Source organism: Clinocottus analis, unplaced genomic scaffold, assembly GCF_023055335.1.
Source record: "Clinocottus analis isolate CAN_PGR_092001 unplaced genomic scaffold, fCliAna1.0.p SCAF_11, whole genome shotgun sequence".
Classification (NCBI taxonomy): Eukaryota; Metazoa; Chordata; class Actinopteri; order Perciformes; family Cottidae; genus Clinocottus; species Clinocottus analis.
The window spans coordinates 6,900,352-6,925,193 of NW_027175832.1; the positions used below are offsets into that span (position 1 = coordinate 6,900,352).

The window sequence follows — 24,842 nt, forward strand, 5'->3', positions numbered from 1 at the left end:
CTGTGGCATACAAAAAAAGTTGCGGGACTTTGGCAAAATGTACTCACAACAGGACCAGGAATTCCACGCAGTCCTTCAGGACCAGCCTTTCCAGCAGGCCCTTGAGGTCCCACAGGTCCGGTTTTCCCAACAGTCCCCTCGGCACCAGTTTCTCCCTGTAAAACATCACACAACACCAACACAAAATAATGAGTCTGGGCACTGAAAGGTATGCTGTGGTTCCAGTTGTGAGTAACAAACATGTTGAATGCATTTTCAAAACACAAAGAGTATGTCCTTTTGTGCTAAAGACACAAACAAAAAGCACTGAAACACTTTGCTTTGTTTCTCTGATGTGTGTAAGGTCTTCTCTGATGACAACAAGAACTTTACCCAACTTAACAATCAAAGCAGGCCTGCAAACAGAAGCCACATTGTTCAATATTTTGCAATGTTTTCCTTCCACTCGGATTGGAAGGATTGGAGGATTTGAAACATCCCAACAGATCAAATGTTACCAGATCTCGTCTGTTGTTCCTGAGCAGGAAAAGAGACTTTTTATGCATTGAAGTTCCAGAGATGTCATATTGACTGTGGTGAGAGGAGGAAGGGATTACATTGCTCTGACAAGCAATTAGGCCTGGATTTGAAACTCTCGGATCACCACTCAGTCCATGTCTTGTCTCCATCAAATTAACTTTAATCCTGTAACTGGATGTGGACAGAAAGTGTACGTTGTATACGTGTGTGTGTGTGTGTGTGTGTGTGTGTGTGTGTGTGTGTGTGTGTGTGTGCAAGAGGGATGGATGACGACAAAGAACAAAAAGATTGCGCAAAGCTACGTCTGACATTCATCAGGCTTTCTGTCAGTGCTTTTCTTTGAACCAACTGATTCACAGACAAACAATGTCTTTAAGGTGTACAAAGACATTTTGTATTTGATGCTCTTCCACAAAGCAAACACGAGAAAACACAACGTTATTGATTTTAACAAAGCTATTACCCTCAAGAAAACTCACTACTTCTTTGGTGAGACAAATTCTTACGTTTCTACAACTCTACAGGATCTGATGTGAACACACATACATGTACACATACGCAGGGTATTTTAGGAAAGGTTGTACATGTTGTTACTATGTCTTTCATAATCATCTATTGGGCATCACTCAAGAGCTGGTTGTAGTTTTTTATGAATGGGCCCCCATTGTTGCTCTCGCCCAGGAGGACACACAATACACTGCAAGCTGGTGAACATGCATATAAAGACCGCTGGTTAAAATACTTTAAAATACTTCAAAGTACTTCAAATGTTGAACCTTATGGATACACATGCTGCATTTTGGTGAGTAAGACAATAAACGTGGCTGTGGTTGCTTGTTTACAAGAACACTCCACAGTGTCCCTTGAAGTATGTATTAGTGGTAAAATGTCACAATAAGGTATTCATTTTAAATTGTAAATACAAATAAGTCAGTTGACCAGTTGACTTTGACCAAATTCAATATAGCTATGCTAAATGTTGTACACTTACATTTGTGAAAGTTAAAATAAATCACATACGTACTTAGTTTGAGATGGATGGTTTTCAAAGCAAATTCATGTTAAATATTCAGTAGCAATGACTTTAATTTGGATTTATTTATTCCGTTGCTTGCAGTATAAGATTCACAGTAAGGTATTTATTTCCCTCCATCATTGATCTAACCCTGATCCCTACATGTACAACTTAAACAGTTGATTGTAGTGATTTGTAAAAGTCAAGATGGTTGAACTCTTACCTTTGATCCCTTTTCTCCTTGTCTGCCTTCTGGACCTGCTGATCCAAGAGGACCCTGAGGAAAACAACAATAAATTGCAATTATAGTTAGATAAAAACATAGGCACCCTTCACATTAACACAATAAATAATTATCCTCGAAAAAGGAAATGTTCCAACATTTGACTGAGAGGCAGTTGTTTCATGTACATACTAATTGTTCAGCTGATGCACGCTCTGACCTTGAATCTTTTTAAAGAGAGAGGGTTATGCAGGACCAGGCAACATCCGTACGAGCAAATTGCCCTACATTGCAAACATACTGGGCTAAAAGCACATCAGTATTTTCACCAAACAGCCTGTGGTCAAAACCTTGTAACGGGGCTGTCGTTTGCCATTAGAAACCATAATCAAATAGACCAAACAAAAGCCGCTGGTCTTCAATGTAGGTTATGAGCCCTGGCAACTGTGCATTAGGGAAAGTGCATATGTGTGCGTGTGTGTGCGCCCGGGCGTGCATGTGTGCTAATGTAGTCAAGCAGCCACATGCATCAATGAACACCGAACTTGAGTCAATTTCGAAGAGATATTGGGAAAGAGAGTAACCCTGAATTACTTTGGTGAAGGATGAAAAATCTAATTGCAAAGTCCATTAATATGTTCTGTCGCCTCTGCCACCTGGATAGTATCTCTTGGAATACAAATTGGAGGTCTAAAATGTGCTGATCGTAGCAACGTTTTTAATATGTACGATGAACAGTCCATGGCTGCATTTGTATTCTAGCCACAGAATTGCATGAAAACAAGCAAACTAATGCGGCTAATGCTTATATTTTTTCGACATTTAATGACAAATAATGTCACTGTACTTCTCTGCAGTACTGTACAGTATCTTACTACAAGGTTGTGAACAGATTGAGAAATCAATGTGTTTTAGGCACAACAGGCAATATTTCAAATATATTTTGAAATCTCCAAACATCTCACAAACATGACTCATCCTCTTGTTTACTGGAGTTGAAGAAGTACTCACATCCTTGACTGAAGTAAAAGCATGTAAAATCCCACTTAAGCAAAAGTACAAAAGTATTATCAGCACAATGCACTTCAAAGTAAAAGTACTTCTTCTCCAGCAAAATGACCCTGTGGCAGATTTGTAATATCACATCATTGTTAAATCTGATGCATCATTGCATAAGTAGAGTTTCCTTGTTGTAGTTGGTCATCATTGAGCTAGTTTGATCTAGTTGTACAATAGGTAGTCTAGTCCAGTGGTTGTTAACAGCGGGCCTGATCAAGTATGTCCCAACACAAATCTAAGAGGTTGGGCAATTATTACAGCGGAAAAAAACTGTTCCCAAGACATTTTCTCGACATATCTTTAATTTTTGCTTTTTGGGAAATATTAGCTAAATGTACCAATTTGGACCTCAAACTGTTATTTTACATATTTCTTTGACAGCTAACAATTGTTGAAATTGACCAAAGACTCAAAAGGTTGTGAATCCCTGTTTTAATCTACAGTGTGTTATATAAGTTTATAGCGTGTTCTTACTGTAGCATCTTAATCTAAACAAGTAACAACTTATAGCCGTCAAATACTTTTATGGGGTAAAACATAGCATATTTCCCTCTGCAATGTAGTGTAGTACAAAGTGGCATTCAATTAAATAAAATTAAAATACTCAGTTAGCTCAAAGATGCACAGTGTTTGACAAATACAGTTATTTTCCATCAATGCTTATTGCGTACAATGAAATGGCAGCTGGTTGATACGATTGCTCTGGAGGACACCTGTACTGAGCATCATCTCTGCTTAAGTACAACAAACCAAATGAATTTACTTGAAAATCAAAGTTTATATTCTCTTGTGCCCATATTGTGTCAGCCTTTCATACATTACATAAATGGCATGTGTTATTGTTAATTGCAAAACATTATTACAGTAAATATATTGAATTGTAAATTAAAAATTAAATAATGTTAGCTCATGTGGCAGAATGGGCATAGAGAGCCAGCAATTAAAGTGGCAGCAGCGACTTTACGACATTACGTTAGCAGCGGGCGTCTTACTGCTTTCACATTACTGCAAGTCAAACTCACAATACATCAATATTCTCTTAATAGAATTTCTGTCGTCAATTACTGGCTATTCCAGACGCTCTCATGAGCAAAGCCAATGGGCGTAATTAACCTATCAAACTAAAACTTAAAATCCAAACGTACAATATAATGACGTCATTAATGTTTATCACCCTACTGTGAGTAAAAACAAGCCTGTAAGAGCATTGTCAATTCTAAAAATAGAGAACATCTCAAGAGTGGAGCAGAAGTCTTCTCTCGTGCATCATTTTGAAAATGTACTCACCCTTTTGCCTGGAGGTCCTGGTACTCCAGCCTCACCAGATGGACCTGGAGGGCCCTAACGTAGAGTAGATATAACATTTGAATACACTTCACAAAGACTGAAGAGTTTTGCTTCATAAAGAAATATCTAAAACTTAGAAAAAAAATGATCTTCAAAAAATTGAAAATCACACACGTTTTGCCATATTATTGCTACATATGCCTCACTATAAGCGTGATAAAGTGTATTCCAACACAAAAATAAACAAACTGCAACATGATGTTAAATGCTGCTGCTAGCTTTTCTAGATTTTGAATGTTTAAGAAAACCCATAATTAAATTTCTAGATGCTCAAAATGCTGTCATTTAAACCTCCTCTGCAATCTCGGGAGACTTTACATATTAAATAATTTTACTTAGCAAGTTTTCACAATTTCAGATCAGGTAAGACTTACAGGTTGCCCAGCGTCTCCATCGTCTCCTTTGTCACCCGATAAACCGTCAAGACCCTAAAACAAAACAGACAAATAACGACATTAATCAGAACCGTATGGGCTGAACGCTGTTTCACATCAGAGCTGGGTCGACATAAATGGCACAATCAAGACATTGACATAACAAAAGCATCGTTTACAAAATGGAAAAATCAAGAATGTCACATTAAATGGTTCAAGTAACCATATATGGTCACTTCCGCACCCTGTACATATGACGTCTTTCCCGTGGCTCAGTAAATCCATGAAACACATAGTCTTCACCCAGCCAATCGGCAAAGATCACTCTATGTCACACCGCCCACCTTTGTGGAATTTGACCAATAAGAAGGAGCTGGAGCGCAGTAAACTTTCTCTTTTTTCTGGACCATATATGTTAATTTGGTGGATGTTCATTTTCTACCAAAAAATATATATATATGTATTTTTTTTAAATGTCACAACAGTAAAGGAGTATTATTATGTCCTCCAATAGCGCTCTGGGGTTGACATTTTGAATTTCATAGTATTTCAACGAGTGACCTACAGAGGGTTAAACATAAAATAACTTGTGCTTAACAATTGCTACTCACTAAATGGCGCAATATAATAAATATAAGATTGAATGATAAATGCAGCACTTACAGCAGCACCAGGCTCTCCAGGGGGGCCATGGTCTCCTGGGAAGCCAACAGGACCCTGCAGACAGATCGAGACACTGAGAACACTGAGCTTGACTCAGACAAGTTGTTGAGGCAATGTCAAGTATCCGACATCAGACAGCTTGACTGACTAATATGACAGTGATTCTACAGCTGACAGCTTTAATAGCGCATCAATCATGGCTGCGCTTGTGACAGCAGAGGTCACATACAGGGTTTCCCTTGGGACCGTCATCTCCAGGGGGTCCGCGGGCGCCGGCGGGTCCAGCAGCTCCAGGTGGGCCAGTTTCTCCCTTCTCTCCAGTCTCTCCTCTGGATCCCTGAGGAAAAAATGCATCACATACTTGTTACCATGAATACCACCTAAGGGCTATTCACACATCTTAAGACACGGAACATATGTGTTATTAAATCTGTCACTTCATCTGGCATTAAAACAAAGAACTGAAAGGATTGTTCGTTAAGCTGAAGAAAAAAAAAGAAACCAAATAGTTCAAAAGCTAAATAGCCGTATCATCTTTTGTTTTGCTCTAGTTATAGCAGTGTCTTTAAGTGTTAGCTGCAATTGGAGCACAATTACAAACCAACAATCGTTAGTTGGCCCATTAGAGCAAAGAGCTTCTCAAGTCGATGCCAGCGTGGCACCTTTGAAATTGACCTCGATGTGAAATGTAACACTGGCTCGATCTGTCACCGTAAACAGATACGCGGCAGCAGGCGGATACATCAATACAACTTGATGGACTGAGACTCAGGGATCGTGATTGGCGCATACCTATAACTAAAGTGAGGCATCTCTGGTCTACAATCAGTGCTTAGCCTGGATCAAACGCAGAGATACCTTTGCAGGCAAAAACAGGATGCTGCATTACAAAATTGATGTGGTGCAAAGCATGCGGATTGATGCAGGAGATGTCCGTGTAAATGAATGTTGAATGCAATATGAGAACGTGGACAACCTGTCATCCAGCACTCATTTTGGTGACATGAAACACCAAACCCTTATTATGAATTGTGATGCTTTTGTCAAACAAAATAACACCTGGCGTATTCTGACTTTGGCCTCTGATAAAATCCCTGAACACGAGGTTAGATTGGTGACAATGCCAACAATGGAGGTGTTTAAATCTGGCAGTAATAAATATTTGCTACACGTCAGCCTGCATCAATATGGATTAAGATACTTGGAGGTAGAACAGCCTCTAGATCGAAAAAGTCAAATAATAGATGTAACGTAATAATCTTTCATTACAGTTATTGTGTTCACAGACAGATAGTTTAAAAGTTACACTTACACACTTTAAGTGATGGATAGTGCACTCGGTCCAACTGCTGTATTGATTGTGGTGCTACTTGTCGTGCATTATGAGTGCTGCTTTCACATGTATGAACTATTAGTCATCTTTTATTTTTTTGAAAATAAAAAATCATATTTCTCTCTAAAAATACATCATGAGTATTTCAGCATTATACTGTACTTACTCCGATACCAGGTTCTCCAGATGGTCCTGGGTTGCCAGCTTCACCGTTTTCTCCCTATTATAACATTACAGTGAAAATGTGGATTATCACACCAGATAGTGTCATCAGCTGGCTAACTTTTACTTTGTATCTTCTACTTTAATGTCAAACACACACACTTTGAAGTAAAATGGCTGTTTGCTTCAGGAGCACAAAGAGACAGTTCACTTATTTTAAGAGAAGACAAACTCAATCAAATGAAAGGAATGTACTTTTGGGAGTTGTTAGTGAGTTAACAATCTGTTGCTCTTACCTTCTCACCAACACCACCCATTGCACCAATACCACCAGAAGGACCTTGAGGACCCTGTAGATAAATCATAATATGGATACTTACAACAGAAATGTGTGCGTTTTTTAAACAACATTTGTTTTTTAATTATAAGAATAACTGATGCCTTTTAATAAAAAAAAAACAATCAAACTTACGCTGGCTCCGCTTGAACCCTGAGGACCTCTGGGGCCAGGAGGACCAGGTGGGCCCTGTCAGCAAAAATAGAAGTTATGTGCAATATATTAGTATTGAAATAATTGATTTGTTTATGTTGTAGAAGGCGAGCTTAGTGCGCAACATTACACGTTAAAAAGGACCAATCTCTTGGTGCTTCAGTATACGTGGGTGTTGTTTTTTTAATTGGGTATGAGAACCTGAATCAGAATTGGATATAATTTGCCAATTACTTGTGTACAAGACATTTGTGTAAAACACTAACATAGAAACATTCTATGCTGGATTTATAATATATTATTGCATAATAACTAAACATGTGGGAAATATGCATCCCCTGAACCAAATATGTACAGCATACTTGTTTTTTTAATTTAACTCACTACCTTTTAGTGCTGTTTTCAGACTATCTTTATTGTAGTCTATCTGTACTAAAATAAAAATGAATACCGGTAGATAGAAAAAAAACAAAACATACTGCATGGATTAGAGCATGCAAAGCTTCCACCAGTAGATGTTTCTATCGGCCAAGTGGCTCGAGGAGTTGCAAACTCAGCCACGAGCCCAAACTTCAGAACAAGCAGCACAATGTTCCCACCTCTCCGGGTTCTACGTCAGTACAATGTGAAACGTTGCAACAGAGAACAGTCACAGACAGAGCTGCACCCACCATTGCTCCAACGTCTCCATTCTCCCCCTTCTCACCAGGAGGGCCGGGCAATCCCTGCAAAGAAGAGACATATTCTTCAGAACAAAGAAAAGTGTCATGTGAGGCAGCAACATATTTTTTTTTTTTTTGCTGTTCATTAACAGGGACTAACAGATGATGTGTATTTAATAGTGCGCTTTAGGATGGAATGTGATGGAAAATGCATTAATACAAGCAGTAGAACCCCTGAGTGTAAACACACAATTAGTCAAAAACGACACCTATTGTAATTAAAGGGTGTGGGAGGCTTGGGGATAATCAGCCTGTGTAAATTGCAGGGTGGGAGCTCCATCCATCTATGTCCGCTGGAAAGTGGAAACAAAGAGGGTGCTGCAGGTGGTATGTATTATCCAGTTTGGGGATTAAATCACATTTGACTAAAACGGTTTGAAAACAACTTGGGAAGGAGCTCTCATTTGTAGCTTATTGTTTATCTGCATAATTGTAGTTATTATGTGTTGTGTTAGGTAAGGTGCAATGATGGAGCATGCATAATCAATAGGTGGGTGGAAAGCTGCGGTTATGATAAGTTACCGTGAAACTGAAATGACATTGATATCGATCATCAAGATCACATATGTGTAGTTTCAGCCCATTTAGTATGATTTAACGTACCTCTGGAATGGCAGCGGAAGGTAATCTATAACTGATTCTGACTGGGACTTTAGTCAAAGTCATAAAGCAGGGTAATAAGAATGGAAAAATAAAGTAGCAAACTATTTCATGCATTATGTTTGGATGTGATGAGCTCTTGATCAATGCTCAACTTGTGACGCTCCTTTATGAAATACATGTACTAATGGATTAGCAAGCCAGAAAGAAGAGGTGTAGTGTGAGTACAATTAACACACACAAACACACACACACACACACGTAACTCTGCACACAACTACTCTTTGCTCATATATCAGAGCAAACAAAAAATAAATGTCTCCTTAGGGTTTGGCATTCCCTAGCCCTGACCCATAAGGAGACGCGAGAGTAATTAAATCTGATAATAACTCTCTTCTTCATCCACATTTTAACCTCTTAATCTGAAAAATTCTCCTCCATTATTATAACGGCAAACAGCCCTAAATGATGGAAGCCTTTCAAAGCAAAGCCATTCATTCCCCATAGTCAAAAATCATTAATGCTACAGATAATTGAATTGAAGAGCTGAGCTCGCAGTGGCTGCTGCCATCTATTGAAGGGCAGCTTAGCCAAACATAATTAAAAGAGTGGAGATGGAGTGCATTATGCCCAATTAGAAGCCAATTGCACTTACTAACAGCGCTATCTGGCCCTATTGACCAGCAGGGCTTCACTCTAATTTCATTTTCCACAAGTCCTTGGATAATTGACTTCTAGATATTCAAAAATGTGCCGTTTCTATATTCATCGCCACCGATGTAAGTTTATTTAACTTCAGCTCATTGGTTTAAATGAGCCAATGCTTTGCACTGTTGCTCTTTTTTCCCTTCTATTGCAGTTTTGATGAAAAGGAAGCTGAACAGAGCCAAGTGGAGTGGAGCAGTAGTCACGTCAAACTTTGTCTTCATCTCAATATTACATCTTTATGAATATACTGTATAATGTTTAGTTATTTTTCTAAAGTGAGACTATTACTTGTGTTCCAAATCACATACTTTTTCTTTATACTTTGACAGCAGCGCATACTACAGCTGATCTTACAAAGTACGCACTTTAACATGCAGTATGTATTCAATTGGAACATACTACTTCATCATAACATTGTACCTTGAACTTTGACCTTCTTGATCAAATATTCATAGCAGATATATGTGAGGGTCGGAATAGCCAGATAAGCGTGCAGGCAAAATGTGCCTAGATGCAGTAGGACATCCTCGTATTGTTGGCAATAGTGTGGCAGTATGGGAACTGGAGCTCACAGTATGTAACTTTTGCTTAATGACAATTGATAGTTACACTATATTCTAGCTGGCTTGTCTTCACAATTATCTTGCACAACAAGAAAAGTGTGTGAAGTCAGTGAAATGACTCTGCAATGTCAGTTACAAAGTAATATCTTAAAGTTTTCTGACATTAGCTAACATTAGATAGCAGTTATAACACACACTAAGTTAGGTTTATTTGCTAAAAACCTGGGGCTCTATTGAGTTGAGGATGGGTGCATTGTATTTGTTATTGTTTTTACTTTTTACAACTAAGAATGTGATATTTCTTCTCTCAGAAGTTACCTACCGGTATGATAATTGTAATACCAAAAATGGCTGCTGATACTCTATTCCAAGAAAAACACTTTGGACAAATCAATGAACTCCTACCATAAAAAAATAAGATAAATCGCCACAGATCAATGTTTGTTGAAGTGGAACATATAACTGCGGCTTATTTATTGATAAAAGGCCTAAAATATCAGTCCTCTGCAAAGCATTTATTATGCACAGTTTGTGTTTGTGTAGGCAGGGTGTAATGGTGGAGAGACACAGGTTTGATACTTGACAAAGCAAATGTGTCCATCCAAGTTTACAAAGCATCGTGATTGCCAACGTGCTTCAGAGTTGCTGTTTCTTTTCTCTAAACCCTCTCAGAACGAAACATTGCATACCATAAGTATTGTCGCCATCTATTATGAGACATTTTCAAAAGATAAATTAAGTTATACTATACATTGATTACACTATCTGATTGAATGCAGGCTACCACAGAGGACTGGGAGCACTGCACGGAAGTGGTTTACTGCATGATGATGTGATGCAGCCTGAGTGGAAAACCAACGGCAGTCTCCACCATTAATGGAGCGGCAAAATGCCAAATGCCAAATGTTAGCTGTGGTGATGGATTTTGAGCATCCTTGAGGGTAGGAAGCATTGTTTGCCCAGGAGCAATGCAGTGTTATTAGGAGCCGAGGCTGCATTAATAAATTATGCTCTGTTTTGATGTAACGTAAAGGATGTAAGGGGAGGTGAAATGTTGTCGGTTTAAGGGCTGTGGAGGGACTCATTCTAGTCTCTTTGGCTCTCAAAGAGGGAAAGCAGTGTGCTAGGCAATCAACGTGTGTGTGTGTGTGTGTGTGTGTGCGTGTGTGTGCGTGTGTGTGTGTGTGTCGCTAAAAGATGGAGACTTACCTGCAGACCAAGGGGTCCTGGTAGACCGGGGAATCCTCTGGCTCCCTCGTCTCCTTTCTGGCCAAACATACCCTGCTGTCCTCTCGGACCGGACTCACCATCAGTGCCCTGTGGGAGGTCATAGCTCATTAAATCTAAACATCTTTATTCTGATCGTCCATTAGCCAAAGCTTTGGCAAATGTAAGTCCACAAATACTGGTATCTAAGTGGAATTTCTCTTCTGGGATTTCTTTGCCCTCTTAATCCCTTTCAAGGTTATGGAGTATAGCCAAGCTCACGTTGGAGAGGGTGGGTCGATGCCCGTATTCACACACAGATTAGGACAGACAGTGTACCTTAATGCCTTTTTCTGGAGGTCATTTATGGCAATTTCACCCATCCGTCAATTCTCTACACCCACATAGTTTTGCTTAGGGTCATGAGGGGGTAAAACCTTTCCCAGCATGCACCCTTGGACAGGCCAGGGCACTCAGGACCCACACATTGCCAGGCATTTGCAGTCACATGTTATTTAGCCAGATTACCAAAAGTCTTCAGCAATGAATGCTTAATTAAGGAAACTATAGCCATAGGGTTGCGGTAAACAGTGTATGTGAAAGATGCTGACTTCATCTGGGAAGTCAGAGGTGCATATGGCAACAGAGGAGAGGAAGGGGAGACTACAGGGAAGGAGCGAAGTGCTGACAAACTGGGAGTTTTCAGTTCAAACGCATGTCAGCACTTTAAAGTGCTTGTGGAGCTCTTGCTGAGCTCTGGGACATGTAGACAGCCTCAGGCACTGGTACTGAATGCAGAGCGGTTTAGAAGGAAATGTGAGGTGATTACAGGTAGCGCAGGTACGGCTTTGAACTGAAGAGTCGGAGACAAGGTGGACTAAAGTTTAGAGAGACTTCAACCAAAATGAATATCAGAAATCTGACTGCCCCGACAGCTCCTCAGGGAGATCAGAATCAGAAATGAGTGTTCATGTAGAGTGTCTGAACTTAAATGCTGAATAATTTGTCATTCATTATAGCAACTTTTGCCACTATTTTTTGTTGAAGCAGTGGAGCTCTTTGATTGATGGAATTGGATGGAACTGCCAAAACAACATTGCAGAAAGCCCCAAGCTGTTTTCATGACCGAAATGCAAAGTTTGGTTTGCGTATCTTGCTCCTACTTAATCTAATGAGAAGGAAGAGTATCGTCTCCAGGACTGACCAATTATATTCTGAAAAACTGGCTCCCTTTTTTTGATTTACAGCTGTAAGAGTAGCAACCACAAAATGATGTGCATTCAACACACACAGAAATTCTAATTAGAAAACTGCTTTCTTTGGGGTTTTAATCATCATATATCAATGTATAATAACTTGTACTAAAACTGTAAATGTTTCATTTTCTGGACTATGTTGTAATTTTTAAATGGGTCTTACTAAAAGGTGAAGTGTAGCTGTAATTGAATGCGATACCTGTGGGTATAAGAGATACTTAGGCCAGAAGGCATCACACACATGCTGAGGCATCAGGTGTAATGTATGACTCACCTGAAGTGCATCTAAATGGCTATTTAAGGGTTTTTGTTTGCCTTGTGTTATGTTAGAAACAAAGGTTTTCATCACACAACTGTGTTTTTCCACTGCCAAGGGACATTTAAAAAAATGTTCTTCCACATTCATGTCTTTTTATTAGATTGAATAAAAAAGCACAATTGATTTATAGAAATGGATGTTTACCGCATCCTGATGAAGATTCATAGTCTCTCATTCCAACTACTACCTCAGTTGTATCTTAAAGACAATACGGTGAATGAGCTGTTGTGCAGCTCGTTCAGTCTTTGCTGAAAAGAAAATTGGATCATTCATTTTCCCTGCAAACGTCAACATTTTTCCAGGATTGAGAGGTGGGATAGATAGTGTAATCAGCATTGATAACAGCATCAGGACTTGCAATAATAAAAGGAGGGCTTTTGATGGTGAAATTACACAGCACGAGTCAGGTCTTAGTTATGAAGGCATGAATACACATGAGCAGACTGACTCACCAGGATAAACAACTGTTAAATAATTTGTTATTCAGCTTGGGTGCACTACCTGCTTGCGGCAATCCGTCTCACCCGGTCTACTCGAGCCCCCACAGAGCCCTGCAGATGCTGAATTTCTGCTAGAATGGTTGTTAAGGCCTGATAATTTATAGCAATGAAATCTCAGTTGCCCTCAGGCTATCAGCTATTGTAGAAACAGGACTTTTTCTTGTTGTGTTAATGAGATAGATAAGTAGAGGTTGTTCTGCAGCATCCAAGGCAGCATTCTCAGCTAAAACTGGGTTACACATAAGATAATACGGAGAAAAGCAAAACAAATATTCCAAATTTGAAACTGCTGCAAAATTGATGATTGGATGCTCAAATGGTCTGAGGGACAAGCTGTTAACAACTGTGATGTTAAAGATCTACGCAGTCGTCATTGTAATTAAAACATTAAAATAATAAAAGGGTGGGAATTCTTAAATAAATGGGGTCTGAAACAGGTTTTTAGGTGACACACACATGGTCGTTTTGTGGGTAAAGTCTTCCTTTAGAGCCAAGTGTTTACTTCTCCGATGTACTTGTTATTATTAAAGCACATTTAGTTGATAATCACACATTCTGTCAGAAATGGTGAAAAGTCAAAATAAAAACCCGCATAGAATACTAATTATTCTTGTTGGAACTAACTATTAACATTGTTTAGTCAAAACCCAACACTTCATTATCTGCAATTTTGGAAGCAAAGGAATTAGAACAATTTCCCAAAAATTTTAAGATTTGATGTCATGGGGGGCAAGTTGACATTAGATGGCTGGAGGAAGCCATACTTACAGCTGGACCAGGAGCTCCGACCACACCCTGAAGACCGCTTGGGCCTGGTGGACCCTAAAAACAGAAAGAGCAATGAAGAGTTGTTTATTGGTTACACATAGCAGCAACACAAATAATATTGTATCTGCTCAAGATTGGCAAGATAACCTCAGATGATGTCTGTCATTGTAAAGTAACCTGAGAAAAGTCAGTAACTAAAAGTACTGTTCTTTGTTCAATTAGCATGGATTATCATTCACAAATCATTGCATTTCAAACAAAGAAATTAAGGAGAAGTAATAGAGAGAAAATGAAAGACTCACAAGTTCACCGCTGTCTCCTTTGCTTCCCTTCTGTCCAGGTCCACCAACTTCTCCCTGAGGTGCAAAACAAACAGCAGAGCTCACATCTCTCTCATCCATCTTAAAAGGCTGTTGCCTCTTATGTTTAGTTAAAGTCCAAACTCTCAAAGTGTCACCTCTAGTAAATATTTCTCAGGAGATTCTAATTTGATTGGCCCACAAAGACCTTTAGCGAGTGTTTGCAATTAATTGATTGGCTCCCTGTCTCACCCCATTGGCACTATGATTGACAAAATGGTGTGATGGAGGACGTGACTGGGATCAGAGAAGCCCGATGGTTACAAATGCAACGATAGAGGTCTGTGGTCCAGTGTGGGTGTTGGGTAAACTGGGTATGTACACATATTTGTTTGATTGTGTTCATAAATGTTGTAGTGCATCCAGAGTGTACTAGTTTTGTTTACATGCACTATATGTGTTTTCTATATATGTGCACTCACTGTATATTACGACATTTGTGGTAGACACAGAAGTCGAAACGTACCAAAAACTACCCTTATATGACATCTTCATAATTCTAGACACATTGAGAAGATTCCTACAGCAGATATGTGTTGCATCCTTGATGTTATCATTGTATTATTCTCATTGAACTCCATTGTTCAGATCTCATTAGAAAGGACTTGCTGGCTATAGACAGTGAAGTGTTTACATCAAGGATGACGGCAGTAGAACACTTTTACTCCACCTTGTCACCGTCCTCTCCGGGGGGACCCTGAGGACCGGCGGGACCAGGAAGGCCAACAGGACCTTGAATGCCATCGCGGCCAGCAGGACCCACGGGACCTTTCTCCCCCTAAAAACATCACGGAAGTGTCACATTATCGTCAGTCAAAACCCCCAAATTGTTCCTCAGACTGAAATGTTGCTTGACTGAGCGATAGGTTGGATAGAAATACTCACAGGGCCTCCTTTTTCTCCAGCAGGGCCAGGTGGTCCTTGGGGGCCGTTGCGACCCGTCAGACCAATGGGACCTCCGGGGCCAGCAGCGCCTCTCTCTCCAGGAGAACCCTGTCACCAAATAACAACGACCCGTCAGTCACTGCTGCATCATGTGGCAGTTAACTAGAGAAGTCCATATCCAGCGGAAACATGATGAAACAGCTGAATGTCACGACAAGTGTTAAAGCATGAAAACCTTTTCAAGACCTTTTCCACAGACTAGAGCCACTATAATGTGAAATGTCCTTAACACGGTTGAATGAATCCGCCTGATTGTTTTTGTCGGTCTTCTTTTGCAATCTGCACACATTAGAATAGGACCAATGGAACATTGTTATTTAATCACTTTTGAGAAGCAATAGTAATAATGTAACAATCATAGATCATTTAAATGAAGGTATTCAGCTGGCCTCAAAGCTTCACAAGCACGAGACCTATGCTGATGAACAAAATCTTATCTAACTAATAGGATTCAGCTGCTCTCCTTAAGGTCTTTCATTCTTTCCCACATCCGCTTGTGTTATTTTACTGTGCTAAGGTGGGTGCTCATCACTAGGTGACCCAAATCACATAAATTGTGACGACACCTTTGATCAGCAGTTTATTACGGCTTCTTAGGTAAGATCTCTGGTTGTTTTCAAATACAACTTGCACGTGTTCAAGCCAAAGATTTACCCAGATTCACCCCAATGCATGCGCACACACACACACACACACACACACACACACACACACAAACACGGTGATTCAGCTGCTGATGGGAGCTGCCACCTGGCACTCGTATGCCTGGCCCATTTCTTGACAGACATTGTCGGTGACACACACACACAGCACCAAACTGTCACCCCCAGCCTGCCAACCTGCCCACCAGGACACACATACAGTCGCTTACACAAATTTCTTTGACTCATACAACTTAGCATTCTCTCTTTCTTTCGTCGGCTCATTTCAAAACATGTTTTTCTCCCACACTTGTGATTCTCTGGCTTAAAATCAAAACTGAAACAGAAAAACTTTGTGTTTTGTGACTCAACTTGTTGTATTCATACACACACACACACACACACACACACACACACACACGACCCTCTAAAAGGACTGTGAAATAGCAACACACAGCACTAACACACTTTCCCGCAGCACAACAGCAGCTCAATCTCTGGCAGGAAATCGATGGAGGAAAATATCAGATCTCTTGTGTGCGTGGGCATCGCACAACGGCCTCCTTTTCAAGGAGTTTTTTTTTGTCAAACACGATCAAAACAGTCTATCACATGTTGTCATCCAACGGCTCATTTTCAAGCCAATTTAAGAAAGCTATCTATTTCGCAGTCGGAATGGTTTCACTCATTCAGAGAACGCTCATCTTCTTCGCTTTCATCCTCTTTTCATCCGTGCTCTGCATATCCGCTGTCATCTAATCTGGTGGTGCTCTGTCGCTGGTGAGCAGGGGCAATTACCGAGAGCCTGCGTTTAACGCTTGAACAAAATGTCAGACAGTTCAAAGCTGCCTGTCAGTCAGCTTTTTGTTCAGATTCACCACCGGAGCTCACGAGGCTTTTCATTACATGTATCCCCAACTGCTGAGAGACAAAGGCAGGAAAAAGAGTGCCCTCCTTATTTACGGGGTGCAGTGCCACTCCTGCTCCTTTTCACAGTCCTACACTACAGCAACAGCGCAGTGTATGGATGCAGCTACAGCAACTCAGAGGTTATTAAAGGTACATCAGTGATGAAGCGACACAAGTACCCATGAATCACGGAAAAAACCCACCCTGAATGTATTGAGTTTGATCAAACCGAGTGAAAAGTTTCTCTCAACGTGATAGTCATATGACAATAAAAAAAAAACAAGACACGTTCTCCGTAACAACTGAGTGCGAGAGGACAACATCTAAGACCAATGAAGTGGCTGGTATGAAACTACTGGAGTTGTTAAATTGGGCAGCTGAGCAATGATTAGGCAATGCTTCAAGGGGATGTTGTTGAAAACTCTTGTTAATTTTTATACCTATAAGAATATTTCTTAGCTGTTCTTAAAACACTAGAAATGAATCAGAACATTGTTTTTATCAAACCATAAGATAGACATTTATAGCCCTCTAATTTTGAACTGCTGACATGCTTCTGTGCATAATAACAATAAAGCACAATATACATCAGTATGAGAGGGGATTCACAAATAATAGTACTATTGATTTTTTTGTACTAACTATACAAAGAAAACAAATTCAAAAAGTTTGACATTTAACATCATACTGAACATTAATTTTGAACAACATGACTTTAACCTTTGTGGTATTGCTTTCCTTTTGACCACCTTGCCCTTCTCTACCACCCTCTACACAGCGGCTCACATAGCGATGACTGGAGCGCGGAGCTGTGCACAGCGTGTGCAACTCCATTCTCCAAAAGCACAAGTCACTTTTGACTGTAATCTCCGTGGCAGGAGAGATGAGGTAACCATAGTGACGGGCTACTTACGAATGGGCCGGGGGGACCCTGAGGCCCTTCTCCTCCCTTTAAGCCAGCTGGACCCTGAAAGCAGAGGACAGGAGAGGGTTAGATCAATGCCATTCATAGAGCAGTGATCACAGCTGTCAAACAGGCCTTTAGATATGTGTGTGTGTGTGCGTGTGTGTGTGTGTGTGTGTGTTTGTGTGTGTGTGTGTGTGTGTTTGTGTGTGTGTGTGTGCGCACGCATGAAGATATGTGTCCATATGTATGTGCATGTGTGTGTGTGGAGGGCTACGCTCCAGAAAGGCACACAGGAACTAGCAATTTGTGGCCTATATTTAGGAACAAAAAGGAAGGACATCTTTAAGTCGTTACAGAAATTATAGGAGCAACTCTTAGTTGATGATGTTATCATTACCAGAGGATATCATCAAAGGTGGTGAAAGTTTATTGCTTTGAGCAAAGTTTTCTAACAGTTTGCCTTCCAGATTTGATGTAAGTAAAAGCAAAAGGCAAACTTTATGCATTCTTTGACTTTACGATCACAAATCCCTGTTCAGGGATCAGCTCCCAATCTACTGAGGCAGCAGGTCATTAAATGATCAGTTGAGCCAAAATTGGGCGAATCAAGCTTTTAAGCGTTGGATTTATTCTGATTCACCAAACTCTGAAAATAAATAATAGAATTTCAACAATTTTGTGTCACCAAAATCCTAATAATATAACAAGATGTGTAGACTGCAGCAGAGAAAAAAAAGAATATTACTAAATAAATTACAATATATCCTGATCTGTGGGCATATTAATTAATCTATGCAAAACAAGTCCTCAAATGAGCTTCAAAGGAAATGAAAAGGGGAAGAGAAAGTTCTTAAGCCTCCGGTGGGCCATAAAGTTCAAGTCCAGGCCCTCTATCTCTGGACCCCTGTCATCTCCTCAGTATCCCGAGCCTTGAATGGCAATGCCTGTGCTGCTGACTAATAGCACCAGGAGGCTGAGATTGCATATGGAAAACACGATTCACCAGAGGCAGTAAAGACTTTCATTATAATAACTAATTCACCGGCTCCGACAGAGCCAAGGGGGAGCAGACGCTGCCAAGCAGGCTCTCAGTCTCTACCTCCCCGGGTTGCACATTGCAGCAAGCCGCACTGGAAGACTGGAAGGATCTTTCTTTGCCACACACAAAAAAAGTTATTTATTGGCTCATATATTGCTACTGTGCCTTTCCTCAAGAGTGAGTGATGGAATGAAGAGTGTGTATATGTGTGTGCATGTGTGCATTAATCTGATTTCTTCTTTTTTTTGGAGCAGTATAAACGTGTGCTTGAGCTTGCACATTGTGTGCGTTTTGCATCTCCAATCTCTCAGCAAACAAAAAATTGATTAACTTCAAACGTCGCGGCACAGGTTTATGTATGTTTAGGCCTGTGTGTTTCTGGACTTTGAGAAAGAGTCGAAGGCTCTATTTGCTCGGATAGACTTTGTGTGTGTGTGCTGCCTTCATGAAGAGAGGGCAATCCTTCTGCACACATGGCACAAACATAACGCTGGTAATAAGTCTGCGCTCTGTTGTCGTATAGTCTCTTAATGGTCAGCCTTGAAATGAGCTCCAGCCTCAGTCCCTCAAGCTGATCCTCAGTCAGCCTCTAACAGCCATCAGCCTCACCTTGAACTTTTTCTCACCCAGACCCACTTCTTTGGGGAATTAATTCGAGGTTGATCAGCAGGCTATAGGGTTCATATGCTATACTCTCAAAGTCGTAGGTGTGAACCAGAATCAGAGGGCTTTGACTCATTCTTCGATCGAACGCAAGACAAGAATTCCTTAAAGAAAAGGATCAGGATGCAGCTTTAAATGTGGAAGTAAATGCCTCTGAAATGCACAGACAACAGCAGATCACAGACATTTTACTGGTTGAAAGGCTCTGAGGAAGCCGCATTTACAACAAACTACATCCTACTTCAACCTTGTTGAGATTGAGGATGATAAAAATTGTCAATATATCTGGCTCAGTCCTCTCTTATATAAGCCAGTTCTGCACCTCGCCATCAGTTTGACTGCCAAGCTTGACATTTGGTTTAACAGCAGGTAGTTAGCCTCATAATTGGGGTTTTGAGCTAGATTTAACGGGGTGTGTGCGCTCCGAATGGGATGACATGCATGTGTATGTTTGCATGAGTGTGTTAATGGGTGCGTCTGTTTGTTACCATGGCCCCTGGAAGACCTCTAGTGCCTTGGAAGCCCCTCAAGCCAGCAGGTCCTGCCTTGCCACCGGGACCCTGGGAACCTGGATCACCCTACAGAAGGAGGGAAAAAAATAGCACACACTTTATTATTTATATTTTCTGTTAGGTCATTATTTAGCAAAGTCGCTTTAGGTGAAAATAATGAGCAGAGCTGAATCTGTGAGAGTGGCAGCAGAAATGCTTGGAAAAACAATTAAAGTGATTGATCTGTTTGATAAAAGTTGAAATTACACGTTATTATGTGGGAACAGCAAGTGATTAAGAAGTGAAGGATGAAGAAAAGACAAACCACAAACAACCATAAAGGGGATTGTTAATCTTTTGAACCCATTCATTATCAACAGAAATAATGCATTAATATTCGAACGACAACAATCTTAAAAAGAAAAGTTGTTTTTAAAAGAAGTTCATATTCTGATATGAGTTGTTAAAATGACCAGAATTACATCTCAATACCCATATGTCTCTTCATCCATTACACACTTTTAATGATAAGATAATTTGCACAAATTTGGCCCAAACTTAAAGTAGATTGGTTTCCCATAACTAGTATTAGAATAAAGCAGTTATATTAAAATACCAAGGATAGTTGAAGTGTAAGAATAACGAGGAAATAACAACTATATGACAAATAACCTCAAAGAAGAAAAATAAAGGAATTAATGTCCACAGCAGACCATTAACAACACTTGGCACAATACATGTCCTTATGACTGTTGCACTTTGCTTTTGTAGCATTCAGAACCCATCATTAATTTACCTTTCCACCCTCTTTCCCAGCAGCTCCAGGAAGACCTTGCTCACCAGGTGGCCCCGGAGAGCCTGGGTGTCCTCGCTCTCCGCTGGGTCCCGTCTCTCCCGTTGGGCCCTGTGAGGGACAACAGAGAGAGGTGTTAAGGTCAACGTGTTATACAGATGTGTCTTTACCTGCATCCTGAAGGAGATATGATATTGACACAGGAGTGGCAGAGCACATGTAATGCTTCCAAACATTTCAGTCTTTCATAATTCTCGAAGAACAAGCAAAAGAATAAGTGAGAGAGGTGGAACTGTAGTGGAGTACTGTGCTGTATACCTGTGGTCCAACCACCCCTCCAGGTCCTGGAGGTCCAGTCTTTCCTTGGAAGCCCTGAAGGGGAAAACAGAGACAACGTTAGCTGTCTACTTGCAGGGTTATAGAGCGTGTCTGCTTTGTGCTGCAAAGGGATGTCACGTGTCTGAGCCAGACAGAAAGTCTGTATGCGCTATGTGACAGTGGAAGTTAAACTAATTCTGATCATATCTTGTAAAACATAGCAGTCATTTTTGCTATGCTAAGCAATCTGCATTGTTCTGAATGGATGGTGTGAAACTATCTTATTATAATATCTCATTTGGTCTCCTAATCAAAAAACTGTAAGAATGACTTGTTAAAGCAAGAAAGATCAGTTCACATCTAAAAAGCTGTTTCCCTTGTCTCATGTATTTTACTTCCAGTGGTGGAAGAAGTACTCATTTCCTTTAAGTAGAAGCAACAATACCATAATACAAAAATACTCCAATACAATCCTGCAAAAGTATCTGGTAAAAATACAACACTTATTATGCAAATGGTGGCCCCTACCACAGTGCATTATTATGTATGTATATTACATATCATTACTGATAAGTTCATGTACAAGCAGCATTTCATCGTGAAGGGTCAAAGTGGAGCTAGATTGAAAAAAAATAATCTTGAGCAATGCATGAATGCAAATTAACTAATAAAGACTAAAGCACTCAAATAATTGTAGTTTAGTAAAACGTACAATATTTTCCTTTCAAATGTTTGGGATTAAAGGGATGAAGACTAATATAAAGTACATCACTGTTGTAGAATAAAGAAAATTACACTGTAAATATTTACTTCGTGAACAATCAAGTAAACGCTCACCCTAATGACTAATATTTATTTTAGGGATGAGTGAAATAAAATATATTTTTGGTCTTTTTTGGGGTGGAAAAGTTAGCGGTCAACAAGTCTACATTACTTAGCTTAGTTAACTTAAATTCAGTCCAACTTAACTGCCATTGGCCACGTTTCCCAGATTCGATCGTTCTTAAGGGCTTACGAAGGCTCTTAAGAAGGGTTCGGCTAAGAAGGAGCACTAAGATAGGGGTGTTTCCCAGACACGTTCTTAACTGCCTTCTGCTGTTAAGAGTAGGTCAGGCTGATCTTACATTTCCTTCTTAGTGAAAGACCTCTTAAGCTAAGAACGACTCTGGGAAACACATCCTTCTTTCACAGCGCTCTTAAGAGCGCTTCTAAGAAGCTCTCAGCGCCTAAGAGCTTCTTAACGAATCTGGGAAATGCGGCCTCTGTCATTGAAATACAGTACATGTACAACACAATGTGTGAATTGTTTCTTCTCAGAATGCAGTACGTTTAGGACAAATAATGAAAGATAATGTTGCATAAAACACATCCTATGTTTACTTACATGGCTTTTAAAACTAATTAGATAGAATATTGCTATATGATCAGTGATCAAGTGCTTTTTGCTGAAAGAATTGACCATTAACTGTTGTTAAGATGTCCTGAAACAAGCTCAGCTGTATCTTCCACCCAAACAACAGCATCTGTATGCCGGCTCAGTTATCTTCCTCCTTGCTCTATTTTTTGTACAACCAATCTGAGGCAGTGAAAGACCGAGTTGGGAGTGTGTGGGCGCTGATGCATGATGTTCAGGGTCAAATGGCACAGCTCAAAGCATTCATGGTCCAAACCACCCACTCACCGTCTCTCCTCTCTGTCCAGGATGACCGGGCAGCCCATCTTTTCCTGGTGGACCCTGGAGGGTGAACAGGTAGATAGTTCAAAAAGAAATGGTGACATCAGGTCGGAAGAAGGGATTAATATTTGAAAAGCTAATGTGAAAAGTGTCAACGTGGACTTGTTGTTGCAAACTCAGAGACACTTTGACAGCGGCTACTTACATTGGGTCCCTTAGGTCCGGGGAAACCGACGGGTCCCTGAGGCCCTTGAGGTCCCTTGGATGAAAAGAAAGTGAATCGAGTGAGTAGAGAACAGAATGAATCACACACAACTCCACTTTAAATGGCTCCTATTACTTTAATAGATCTCTGTCTGCCAAGTCCTGCTATATTACCATGGGAAATAATTCATTAATCTTTTTATTATGAATGTTTATACTATTATGCCATTGTTTCAGCTTGATGGAGAGCGAAGTACACATACACTAATTGGGTCTCTTAAGGGAATTACACATTACGCACTTATCATTTTAAGTTGGTAATCAGCTACTGTAGAGCACACAGACACATCTGTTTCATTTGATTTGACAAATAAACTTTATTTTTTAACTTGAATTATTTCACTTTGAGTTAAGATCAAAGCGCGTAGCACCTGGTGTACTTTTTTTAATCAAAGTTCGCAAAACTTCAGGCACTGATTAAAAACAGATCTCATACTAACCCTCTCTCCTGGTGGACCCCCTGGTCCATCATTGCCGGAGGTTCCCTGAGGAGAAAGAGAAGGCAAAGAGAAACGTCGTCAAAGAATGAAGTGCGGGGAATCAAATCATGCAAAGCATTGACACTGAGGCTGCATAGCGAGCCCGTTTGCTCATGCACATTTACGTTTCTACCCGAGTTGGTGAATGAACGTGCATGTGAGCAAATGCACCTGTTTATTGCCATTATCGTATGTTTCTATTGCAGGTAAAAGTTATGTTCTGCATTTGTTCACGGTGTTCACATTCTTGTTCTTTCTCTCTACAGTTTGAAACATGCAACACATTTATTATCACTGGCCGCACCATTGTGACGCTAACGTGGTCGCGGCTCTCACCTTTGCGCCTGGCTTTCCTGTTGGTCCTCTAGCGCCACGGCCACCACGTGGACCCTACATACAAAAAATAGGGTAATCATAAGGGGGGAAAGGCATTTTCATCATTTTCTCACGATTAGAACAGCTAAAAAAAACTGATGAATACCAAAATACAGAAAGGAATGGTATTAACGGTATATCATTGTGCACTTCCAATCTCTACAATTCCTCACCCAGTGCATTTCCCCTTTGAAAGACAGCAAAATAAAGCCCATACACAACTACACTAAAGGAAGGTATTTTCATTTGAACACAATAAATCATTTATGTGCCCGGCTCGAGCCAACTTGGCAGACAGATGAATTGCCTACCGTTGGACCACGTTGCCCTCTAGGGCCTGCTTTGCCGGCAAGTCCCTGGGAAAGAAAAACAAAAGCTTGGATTAAAGACTAAATCCTTTCTTGTACCAGTAATATATAATATAAGTGCTTTTTGATCTCTCTCTTTTTTTAAAGTTTAACAAAAGCATCGACAAATACACTCAAATATCCGACAGACATGAATACTGAGGATATTGGAGAGAGAGATCCAATAGAAACATCTGAGCATCTTTGGGAAAAAAAAAATAATCACATTGCCGAGGTAAGTGGTTACCCACAGGCTCCTGACAGCTTGAACTACCTGTCAGTTTTAGCACGGCGGGGCCATTGGTGTCTGCGCCTCATTGTCTGTCTGGGAGCAGACAGAAGCTTGTCTCTTCAATAATAACCCATTCTGCAACTCGCCATCTCATCCCTTCAACTGTGACGGTTTTCAACCGCTCTACGCTTACACAGCTGAATACAGTGTCCTGTCCTCCTTCCAGGGCTAAATCCTGATCACACAAGGCCAGAGGTATGTGGACGCCCCTCATCTTTAGGACAAACTAGAAGGTCTGGCCTTATTGTCTAATATCAATCAATGACTTTACTAATACTCTGGTGGCTGAATAGGAAGAAACAAATGCCTGTAGCCAAATTCCCAAATCTCCTAAAAGAGCTGCATAATAATGCCAGTGCTTTTAGAATAAAATGTTCAAAATCACATGTTCGGGTGGAGACACCCTTTGGTTTGGCTGTTTACATATTTTGTGGTGTAGTTGTTCCATAGTTGGGGTATAAAAACAGTGAAATACACGTTCTAAATACAGACAGACCTGTTAGAATATTATTAACAAA

General features: G+C 40.3%; 1 protein-coding gene across 2 annotated transcripts in view; it reads right to left on the minus strand.

The window, feature by feature from the left end:
* The window catches only part of LOC137782202 (collagen alpha-1(XI) chain-like), a 75,135-nt gene that overhangs the window by 6,446 nt on the left and 43,847 nt on the right, over window positions 1-24,842 (minus strand). For both annotated transcript variants that reach the window (XM_068571384.1, XM_068571383.1), the window contains exons 33-56: window positions 23,997-24,041; window positions 23,647-23,700; window positions 23,272-23,316; window positions 22,773-22,826; window positions 22,574-22,627; window positions 20,893-20,946; window positions 20,578-20,685; window positions 19,779-19,868; window positions 17,595-17,648; window positions 15,072-15,179; window positions 14,857-14,964; window positions 14,130-14,183; window positions 13,828-13,881; window positions 10,988-11,095; window positions 7,857-7,910; window positions 7,168-7,221; window positions 6,992-7,045; window positions 6,700-6,753; window positions 5,430-5,537; window positions 5,201-5,254; window positions 4,538-4,591; window positions 4,104-4,157; window positions 1,758-1,811; window positions 48-155 (exon numbers count right to left, since the gene is read on the minus strand). In XM_068571384.1, the coding sequence (XP_068427485.1) occupies window positions 48-155; window positions 1,758-1,811; window positions 4,104-4,157; window positions 4,538-4,591; window positions 5,201-5,254; window positions 5,430-5,537; window positions 6,700-6,753; window positions 6,992-7,045; window positions 7,168-7,221; window positions 7,857-7,910; window positions 10,988-11,095; window positions 13,828-13,881; window positions 14,130-14,183; window positions 14,857-14,964; window positions 15,072-15,179; window positions 17,595-17,648; window positions 19,779-19,868; window positions 20,578-20,685; window positions 20,893-20,946; window positions 22,574-22,627; window positions 22,773-22,826; window positions 23,272-23,316; window positions 23,647-23,700; window positions 23,997-24,041 (1,638 nt within the window). The remainder of the gene's footprint in view (window positions 1-47; window positions 156-1,757; window positions 1,812-4,103; window positions 4,158-4,537; window positions 4,592-5,200; window positions 5,255-5,429; window positions 5,538-6,699; window positions 6,754-6,991; window positions 7,046-7,167; window positions 7,222-7,856; window positions 7,911-10,987; window positions 11,096-13,827; window positions 13,882-14,129; window positions 14,184-14,856; window positions 14,965-15,071; window positions 15,180-17,594; window positions 17,649-19,778; window positions 19,869-20,577; window positions 20,686-20,892; window positions 20,947-22,573; window positions 22,628-22,772; window positions 22,827-23,271; window positions 23,317-23,646; window positions 23,701-23,996; window positions 24,042-24,842) is intronic.